The 10885-nt window shown below is 45.1% G+C and overlaps 1 protein-coding gene across 3 annotated transcripts in view; it reads left to right on the plus strand.

Moving 5' to 3' along the window:
• Positions 1-10885, plus strand: part of PREX2 (phosphatidylinositol-3,4,5-trisphosphate dependent Rac exchange factor 2) — a 233498-nt gene that overhangs the window by 180844 nt on the left and 41769 nt on the right. For all 3 annotated transcript variants that reach the window (XM_053248942.1, XM_053248944.1, XM_053248943.1), the window contains exon 35: positions 6021-6135. In XM_053248942.1, coding sequence (XP_053104917.1) covers positions 6021-6135 — 115 coding nt within the window. The remainder of the gene's footprint in view (positions 1-6020; positions 6136-10885) is intronic.

The raw sequence follows: 10885 nt of genomic DNA on the forward strand, positions 1-10885 counted from the left end.
GTGTTGAAAAAGTCTTCCCTGGCATTTCCAGATAGGGCTGAAAGAGACTCCTGCCTGTAAGCTTGGAGAAACCACTGCTAGTCTGTGTAGACAATACTGTCGAAATAATTGAAGTTGTCCATCTCTGACAATTTATAACAAACAAACAAACAAACAAACAAACTATATTTGTTAGCTGCCCCATAACAAATTGTTCTCGGCAGCAGGCATGTGCACAAACCTGTTCGGCATTCTAGGAATTCTAGTATTTAGGAAAAATGGAAAACTGGCTTTACTCTCAGTCTCATGCATATCTCTGTGTCTTTGAACACATCAACATTCTATTCCTAGAATGCTGAACTGGTTCGGAACCCCCACATTTGAACCGGTTCGAACACGGGGGTGGGAGCTCCCTTAAGGCGTGAGGAGGGTGCTCTTACCTCCCCCGCTGTACTTCCCCCTCTGGCGCTGCTGTAAAAATTGCTAGCGCAGGTGGCTGTATTCCCTCTTGCCAGCATAATACTGGAAGTTAGTGGTGTGCACGGAACTGCACCTCCATGGTCCAGCACTGGGGAGGGGGGCTCTTTAAGGGAGGGGTAAGGTGTACTTACCCCCTCGCCATTTTTCCCCCTCCAGTGCTCTCGGTTTTGTAAGCATTTGGTGTGGCAGGGTACTTTCCTGCTGCCCCTTCCCCTGTTCCTCATCAAAAGGCTTCAAAAGCCTCACTGCGCGTATCTTATCCATGCGTTGCGCATGCCCACGAAGCAGGATGTGACGTGCGTGTGTGATGTGCGCACGCGCAGTGAGGCTTTTGAAGCCTTTTGACAAGGAACAGGGGAAGGGGCGGCAGGAAGGTACCCTGCCGCCCCAAATGCTTACAAAACCAGGAGTGCTGGAGGGGGGAAAGCGGTGGGAGGGGTAAGTACACCCTCCCCCACCCTTAAAGCTCCACCCCCCCAGCACTGAATTGCTGAACCGGCCCCAGGTCCAGACGGGCCCGGAGGCCCTTAGAATGGGCCCCAGACCGGTTCGTGCACATACCTACTGGAAGTGGCACCAGCATGCCGGTCACTTCCAGTATTACATTAACTGAGGTGGCAAGAGAGAATACAGTCACCACCACACCAGCGGTTTTTACAGGAGCACCAGAGGGGAAGCGGAGCAGAGGAGGTAAGAGCACCCTCCCCATGCCTTAAAGGAGCCCTTGCCCACCTCCTGTGTGTGCATGGAATCAGTTCCATGCAAACCCCTCCTGGGCAGCTCACATACATTAAAAACGCATTTTAATATTAGTTAAAAATCAGATCTAATCTGAAAATCCAAATTTAAAAACCCAAATTTAAAAGGCCTGGGTGAACAAAAATGTCTCTACCTTTTAAAAAGATAGTTAAGACACATTTGTTCACAAAGGCTTTTAATTAGATTTACAGATTTTAACAGTTGTTAACATTGCGTTAAATTTAACATTGTTTAAATGTTTACATGTTTTAATTTTATTTTAATTTGTATTGTTTTTATGGTAAACTGCCCAGAGACATAAGTTAGGGGCATTATATAAATATGTTAAATAAATAAATAAATACTGAGTTAGATGGAACAATGGTCTGACTCAGTATATGGCAAGTTCCTATGTTCTTATCTACTGTACATTGCAATGGTTAGCTAAGTCCTGTTGAACTAGCTGGCCACATTTTTCAATGCACTTGAGAATATACATCTGCATCTAGAGCCACCTGTTAGTAGAGTTGGATTGGATATATAATATGTAGTATTTTTTAAGTCTTCACCTTTGTAATGACACTTGTCCTACAGATCTGATTCCGCACATTATCTAACACAGAATTTTGTAGACTACCCACCCATATACCAGTTATGAATCTAATGCAAGTGTCCAGACATGTAACTTGACCAATAGCCTAAATTACCTTTTGTAGTTAAGCTAAGGATTTTGGAAACACTCCAGGGAAGTTGGGCAATAAATGAATTATTTATTAACTAGTTATTTAAAGAACTTTTAGCAGAATTAGTATTCAGCATACATTTAGGGCTATGAACCTACAAGCTGTTTTCATCAAAATCTTGCTTACTGGGTATATTTTCTAATTGTTCCCTAGAGGGATAAACTCTTAAAATTTATATTTATTATCAAAGCGGCAATGTTCCTAATTGCAAAATCTTTTATTAATATGCTCTGTCCCTCAAATGTCAGCTACCCTGTTTCCATTTTAATGTAATAATGAGTTTACTTGCTTAATATGATCTAATTTTATCAGCTCTAGTTGTATAGATTCTTCATACATTAGTAGGTAAAGTTTCAGCCATGAATAAATATTAAGATTGCAATTCCATGAACACTTAATTAGGAATGTCAGGGGTGGTGCCAATTGTAAGTAGATAATTTGGGATTTTACCTCTTAATTATAGTGAGTTATTGGACTGTCTGAATAAAATGTTAAGACCACATCTCCAATATTAGTCAAGAACATTTATTAGGGTGAAGAACAAAGCTATTGAGTGTTAATGTGACTATATTGTGAAGATATCATAGGAGTCTCTCTGGAAAAATGGCAAAAATTCAAATACGTTTTTTAAAATGTATACTTTTTAAGGAAAAGAACAAAAACAGCATGGAAAAGGCAAGACACAGACAAGAGTGTGTGATTTTTATGAAGAAAAGAAAAGAACCTAATACTCTGAAAGAAGGGAGGGAGAAAGTGATTCATGATGAGAAAAAAGTGTGTGTGTGTGTGTGTGTGTGTGTTTGTGTGTTCTTTGCAGAGAGATACAAGTGGCTGGCACTCATTTATTAGGGCTGTGTATTGCATCGAACTGATAAGCAGGTCTGAGGTGATGCAAACCCTATAGGAGCATTTTTCTCCAGAAATTATTCCAGAGAAAAATTCCTCTATCAAGAGTAGGTTTAATACCATACCAAATTGTATTGGTATGGTATCGAAATGGATTGGAGGGTAAGGGTGGGGCTTACCTTTAGGAAAGCGCCAGATACTGCAGAAAAAAAATGCAGCATTTCAAAATGCCCTCTTTCCCTCCACTGTACCACCTTAGAATGCACAAGGACAGGAAGCAATGTCATGATGTTGCATTCTTTTCCTGGTACATTACTGGGGGGTGGGGGTGGGGCAGGATGGCCACCCCTTGTAACTATAGGACACCACAGTTTTTCTGCAGTAATGCATAGTTACATAATTAAGTGGGATTAACTTTTGAGTAAATATGCACAAGATTGGACTGCACATGAACTGATTGCCTAATATAAAATAATAAGTTGGAAACTAATTCTTAAATGTTTTTCAAATGGAAGGGTTAATCAATTACCTCTATAACTATCAGTCTTGTATTCATAACTTCCCCTTCCTCTTTGTTTAGTTACATTTTGTTATGGACAAGCATGTGGTTTTATAAGCAAAGTTCTTTAAGATTACGTGGAATTGATTTCCTAGCTGACAATATATCATATAACCTTGGTGGGCAGGCAAAGGGCACTATGAGCTAGAACAAAATGTTGATTTCACTAAAAGTAAACCGTGCGGCATTTCCAAAGGTAATTGGGACAAGGCATTAAAATAGCTGGCATAGTGTTAAGAGTATAAGCTGCAAACTGAAAAATCTAAGTTCAAATAAGTTCAGCCATCAGCTGAATGGTCATCTAGGTAAACCACTATCTCTCTGCTTCTGTTAGCCACTGGTAAAATAGGGGAAATAATGTTAAAGTACCGTACATAGTTTTTGTGATGGTTACAAAGATAATGGGTTCGTTGCAGAGTATCATGAACAGGATGCTACTTGTAGAATAAGATTTTCCACCATCTTCTCTACCTTTCAAACTCCAGTGCAGTCGCTCCCCACCCGCACAAAAAAACTCAATACTAAGGGCTGGGGACGTTTGGGAATATGTGTAATATGGAGCAGGGTGCTACTGATGGAAGCAGAATTGGTGGAATGCGCACAAACCCTGTGCAAGCAAAAATACTGTTATGCCCACACAAACCCTTCTCTGGATCTGACCGAGTGTTTGTGAAATACTTTGAGCAGTGGGGGAAAGATGTGATATAAATACTGTACTAAGTATATTTATTTATTAAAGGTTTTTTGCATTCTCTCCTTCTATCTATGCTCACATTCAGGGCAGTTTCCAACAAAATAAACATTACAAAAATAAGCAGCAAACAATTAAAACAGTAAAAGTGAAAATCAACCTTGTCTTATAGACATTTGGATGATTTCCCTTGGAAATTATCATATGTTTCTCGCACACGGAGGAAACATAATATTAACTTTTGAATTTCACTTTCCAAAATTTCAATACCAGTCCTACCCTGGGTAGAACTGGAACCACCACAATACCATGCTATCAATTTCAGCTCAGACAGGTGGTCCCGGAGGATACTATGGTTGATGGTATGAAAAGCCACTGAGAGGTCCAGCAGAACCCATGAAGACACAATTCCCCATGGCATAGCTTCTGGAATAGATAACCAACCAAGGCAATCTCTTTCACAAAGCCAAGTCGGAACCCTGATTGATATGGGTCAAGATAAACTGTTTCATTCACAACTGCTAGGAATAGGGACATACTTAAGCATCCACTCAAGTACCTTGCTCAAAAAAGAAAAGTTTACATCTCTAAACCACCTGTCAAGCTCCAATATTTGGAGAGGACTTCACTCTTATCAGAGTATCAGAATCTGGAGAAGGGGGTTTTAGCCACTCACTTCCTTCTCCTCACAGGTCAGGATACCTCCTTGTGTTACTGGCACCTTTCCAGAGGCACAAGAACATTCAGTCTCACATCCTAGCCTTAAATAACCCATTACCACCTCTGCAGTCCTTCACTCCCCTTCCTGTCACTCCATCCAACCAAACCCTTTTCTGCTTTTTCCTCTCTGTTCCTCCTCTTTCTTCTTTACTCCCTTCTATTAACTCCTGGTCCCATGGAATGTGTTGTGTCTAGATCTGGGGTTACTGCCCATCACTTTCTGGTTCTGCACATTGTGAGGCTATTCTCACAACCACAGGAAAGCAGGCTAAGGGAGCCCAGCCTGCTTTCCTGTGGTCGTTAGCCCACTTAAATCCCCCTTTAAATGAGATTAGCAGAATGAGCACTCCGCAGACCACATTTTGGCAATTGTGAGTAGCCATGGTGCGGCTCCACTCTGTGGTGACTTGTGAGGAGACCCCGTTGGGAGGCTAAAACAAGCCTCCCAGTCTCAGGGGTCTCCCCAGGATGCCGAACGCACTTACATGGGGCATCCTGGGACTTCTGGCGGCTGGGCAGCCCCCAGTCCTCACAGGCCCTACCAGCTCCGTGATGGAGCCGGTAATCGTGTGAGTGGCCAATCCAGCTGCTCAGGGCTCTGCGGGTGCTCATGTGCAGGGACAGCGGGCTTGGTCCACTCTCCCCACTTAACCCCATCTGGCTCTCCACACTGCTCATGTGGAGAGACTCTGTACCTACTTCAGAGAGTTTTTGACTTGCTTTTTGCTGCATGTCTTCTGGACAGCATCCTTTCCCCAATAAGAGTGAATTTATTTTTTATTTGTATTTATTTAAAATATTTCTGTACTGCCCAAAACTTGCGTCTCTGGGTAGTTTACAATTAAAATCATTTAAAACATTAAATCAATTAACAATTAAAATCATTTAAAAGATTAAAAACATTTAAAACCCAGTATCAAGATTATTTAAAACTATAAATCTAATTAGATTAATTAAATCCCCAATAAGAATGTATAACATAATTAAAAATGATAATAAAAAACTTAAATATAATGGCTTGATTCTAATAATGTTTCCTGTGAACAGAAGCATTTCCATTCATGCAAGGGATTTTTTGCCAGTCCCCTTCCCCTCTGCAGCTGCTGCATCCCCCCAAATCTGTAGCTTCAATTTGCTTAGGATCTGCATCGACCGATAAAGTTAGATATAGTAGCTCTGCATCTACAGATATAGTTCAATAGGAAGGAAAGAAGCAAGAGTAAATATTTTATATGGATTCTTTCTCTTTTCAATTTTCTTGTAGCCCTGGAAAGCATGGAAGGCTACTATTATAGAGACAATGTGTCAGTAGAAGAATTTCAAGCCCAGATTAATGCAGCATCACTGGAGAAAGTGAAACAGTACAACCAAAAACTCAGGTAAGTTATCATCTATTTAAGAACACAGGTTTTGTCCACTGTCCCACAACTTGGGCAAGTGATTAAGTGGATCTCCTAGGATAATCACTATTAGGATTGCAGACTATTTATGTATTGGCTGACTGACATCTAGAGCAGCTTAACACGGGTGGTGCTAATCCCCCTGCTCTGCTACGGGCCCAGTGAAGTGCAGATGGTCTTGCGCTTTTGCACAAGAGCACAAATACCTGGAGGACTTCAGCTGCACTCCAGAAGCACTCCTTAGACCAGAAATGTATCACTTTACCATTTATATTGATCAGCTACTGCTCACAGGGAGGCAAAATCAGAGAGATAAAATTAGGAAATTGGGATGAGGGAGAAAATGCGAGCTGAAACAAAAATGGTTTTAAGAAGAGAATGGAATACTGGCAGGGATGGAGCTGGATGGTTTTTCCTGGGGCAGGGAGTTGCACAGGACGGGATCTGCAGCCTCTACTTTGGCCTCTGATCATTTAAAGCTTTAAAGGTCAGACACAGGATTACGAAGGTGCCCAAGCCCCACACTGGGACAGGCCCCGCACTGAGCAGCCTGCCCTATAGAAATTTATCTTTCTCCCTGAGCCTGGGTAGAGAGACCTGTCTTTAGTGCTGCATGCCACTGCACAGGTTTGCCTGCTATTGAAAGGCTCCCTGCACGCTGCTACAGCTCCCTCTCCACTGTCGACTCTCAGCTGTTTGGTGGGTGGGTGGAGCTTCCAGAGGCCTCTTCCCCCCTTCTGCCCCAGTCTCTGCTTCCAGGCACAGCCACCTTTCTTCCCCTCTGCCACTTCTGCCCCCCCTTTCTTTTCCCCTCCTGGGCCTTGCCTCCGTGGCCGGGCTGGGCCTGCCACCTCTGGCCTCCACAGCTGGGCCGCAGCCATGGCAACCAATCCTCCTGGGTGCACCTCAGCCAATCAGGCGCATCCGCCGCCCAGCCAATCAGCTGGGCTCTGGGACGCACATTCCAAGGCACACCCAGGAGAATTAATATTATATATCTATTATATTAATTCTCGTAGACGTGCCTCTGTGGGGATGCGTCCCGGCAACCCAGCGGATTGGCTGGGCAGCGGACACGCTGGATTGGCTGGGCAAGGGAAGTGGCCACTTAGGGAGGAAAGGAAAAGAAGGAAAGCGGGCAAGCGGAGAGTAGAACTGAACGGTCTGGGGTGGGGGAGGGGGGAAGCTGTGGGGAGAGAAAGTGGTGGAGCCAGAGACACAGAAATGGCTGGCTGCTTCGGAAGACACTCACTAGAGGGAGGGCCATGCAGGAAGGAGTCGGCTGAATGCTTGGCTGCCCAAGGAGGTGGTGGCAACAGCCGACGGGGAAAACACAAGCAGCCTAGAAAGCTGCGGGGTGGGGTGGAAGCACGAATAAGAGAGAAAATGAGAGAGAAAGAGGGAAAAATGGAGGAGGGAGCAAGCTGGGGCAGAAGGCTTGGGGGGAGAGCGGACTGGGGCAGAAGGCTTGGGGGGAGAGCGGACTGGGGCAGAAGGCTTGGGGGGAGAGCGGACTGGGGCAGAAGGCTTGGGGGAAGAGCGGACTGGTGCAGAAGGCTTGGGGGGAGAGCGGACTGCGGCAGAAGGCTTGCGGGGAGAGCGGACTGGGGCTGAAGGCAGGGGGGAGAGCGGACTGGGGCTGAAGGCTGGGGGGAGTGTACTGCGGAGGCAAGTGGTGGGCCGCGGAGCCGGTACTTGGCCCAGCGGCGGGCCTGCCAGGTGGCGGGCCCGGCCCTCCCATGGAGGCCAGGCGGCAGTGGGCCCGGCTTGCCCGTGGAAGCCAGGCGGCGGGCCACGGAGGCCAGGTGGTGGGCCATGGAGGCCAGGCAGTGGGCCACGGAGGACAGCTTGCCCATGGAGGCAAGGCGCCCATGGGAGGGCAGGGCGGGAGGGAACCGGGTGGTGAAACTTCCCTGTTCACCAACTGGGAGGAGGAGCAGCAGCGGCGGGGCCCTTTGTGGCCACCCGGTAAGGCCTGTGGCAGCAGAGGTAAAGAACTCATTGCAGTGAGGGGGAGGGCAAGAGAGAGTGGGGGAGGGGGAGGAGGGAGGGCAGGAGAGAGACAGAGCGAGCGAGAGAGGCGCGCGGGGGAGAGACAGAGCGAGAGAGAGAGGCGCGCGGGGGAGAGACAGAGCGAGCGAGAGAGGCGCGCGGGGGAGAGACAGAGCGAGCGAGAGAGGCGCGCGGGGGGAGAGACAGAGCGAGCGAGAGAGGCGCGCGGGGGGAGAGACAGAGCGAGCGAGAGAGGCGCGCGGGGGGAGAGACAGAGCGAGCGAGAGAGGCGCGCGGGGGGAGAGACAGAGCGAGCGAGAGAGGCGCGCGGGGGGAGAGACAGAGCGAGCGAGAGAGGCGCGCGGGGGGAGAGACAGAGCGAGCGAGAGAGGCGCGCGGGGGGAGAGACAGAGCGAGCGAGAGAGGCGCGCGGGGGGGAGAGACAGAGCGAGCGAGAGAGGCGCGCGGGGGGGAGAGACAGAGCGAGCGAGAGAGGCGCGCGGGGGGGAGAGACAGAGCGAGCGAGAGAGGCGCGCGGGGGGAGAGACAGAGCGAGCGAGAGAGGCGCGCGGGGGAGAGAGACAGAGCGAGCGAGAGAGGCGCGCGGGGGAGAGAGACAGAGCGAGCGAGACAGGCGTGCGGGGGAGAGAGACAGAGCGAGCGAGAGCGCTGTGGGAGGACCAGCCAAACAAATTCTCCCAAATAACCCCCCAAAAGGAAGTGAACTACCGCATAGATGCTCTGTGCGGGTTCAGCTAGTATATATATAATGCACAATGCTCAATGCTCAAGTTGTTTGCAATCCAGAAGGTCTCAGAGAGAGAACTGTAAAGGGACATGTGTTGTGCTTTTAACCTTTTTTTTTTTTTTTAAACAAATGCACTATATGTCCAAGCTGGTTGGACATGTCCAAAAATCTCACTCACTCACTCATACTATTTACACAGTATGTCATCTGTCATGCTGATTATTCGCCTCCAGCCCTACACCTCCCCTAGGGACGGCCCTGTGAAACATACTGGTAAAAGTTTGAAGTTAACTAGACCATACCCTTATTAAGATTCTACATTCTTCCAGGCCAGCTAATCTAATTATCATTCAGTCCTAGGCACTGTGCAACCTCTTCTTCAGGGGCCAATCAAAGCCAATCTACCATGAAATTCCACCCCTTAACTTTGTTTCAGGGTGCTACAGTTTAATGCATTATAATAAGCAAGAAACTTATCTTTGTGAAGCTTCTACTTTTAAAATATAGATGATTTAAAAGGTGCAGAGGAATATTTAGCATCTGTCCACGATCCATTTTAATGACTCTGTATTTCCTTGTCAGACTTTCAGTCAGATTGCTGTTGTATTTTATAATTAGAGTTTACTAGTTCTGTTTTCTTGGCACTTGCTATTAAAACAGTATGCTGAATTTCTGTTTTCAGGCTGGGAAGAAGTTAGTGTTGTAAATTTACTCTGACCTTATGTTTTGCTGATGGGAAAATGTTACTCAAAAAGAAGAAAGTAATTAAGCCAGCAAAGATTTGTTTAACACCTTAACTGCTGTAAATATGAAAGCTCAGTGGTTATGAAGAGCTTAAGAATGATACATAATCTCAGTTTTATGCATTGCACTGTAAACAAAATATAATTACATGAGCTTTTGATAAGAATAGTTAATTTCTTCATTATCTTGGGAAATTAGGCAAAATGTAAGATACAGTTGTCATGTGCATTATATAGCATCAATTGTTTCTAAAACCCTAATGCATTTTGATAAGATAATAGCAAAGTTGATTCTGTACCAAGACATACACGCAACATACAATACAAAGATACAATACAATATATAAACCTACTATTATGTGCATTTTAGCTATTATAATTGTTTAATGTTCTGTATTTTTCTGTGGAAATAGAATAAAAACATCATTTTCAAGCACATAATGCAAGCTATTTGAGGAATATTTTACCTTGCACTATAGGGTTGATTTTATTTTATTTTTCTTATATAATACAGCGTCATTTTACTTGAGGTGTGGATGGTGAGTGATGGTGGTACTCCTCTCTTTTAACTATAATTAATTTTTCCAGGGATGTATTAGAGCAAACATAGCATGTAACTTACATCTAATCAGGACTAGTTGTTTACAGTTTCAGACACTGAATGAATAGAAAGGATGTCTTCCCCCTCACAGCAAATCTAATTTTTTCAACAGTCATATCAATCTCTTCAATCAGGACTAGAGATTTTATCAAACGTACTAAACATTTTTTGAAATAAGCATTTATGAAACTATATTTCATTATTTATCTACTATGTGCAAACATAAAGAAGCCTGAACCATGGAGATGGTTGTCAGGCTTATGCATTCCCTCCATCTCATTTCTTCTCTTCCTCCCACAATTTCCTTTTCATAGGTAGTTTTGGTCAGAGGTTCACCTAGGTAATTTTGGAGCCTGGACCTAAAGGCCTTTGGAATGCCACCCCCTGCACGTTAAGCATCATCCCCCTACTCACACACTGTGACACACACAGTATTTTTAACACGTGGGTTCTTGAGGGCCCAAACAGCAACTGAACTCACAAGAATGTAAGAATATACAAGTAGTATATTCTTATACTTGTATACAAGTAGTAGTTCTAGTAAGAACTAATCAGCCTTCTTTCCTTTCACTGTCTCTACAACTTGACTAAATTTGGTTCAAATTGAGGTCCACAAGCGAGATCTTTTGCACCTCAAATGTTCAT

Source organism: Hemicordylus capensis, chromosome 4, assembly GCF_027244095.1.
Source record: "Hemicordylus capensis ecotype Gifberg chromosome 4, rHemCap1.1.pri, whole genome shotgun sequence".
NCBI classification, from domain to species: Eukaryota; Metazoa; Chordata; class Lepidosauria; order Squamata; family Cordylidae; genus Hemicordylus; species Hemicordylus capensis.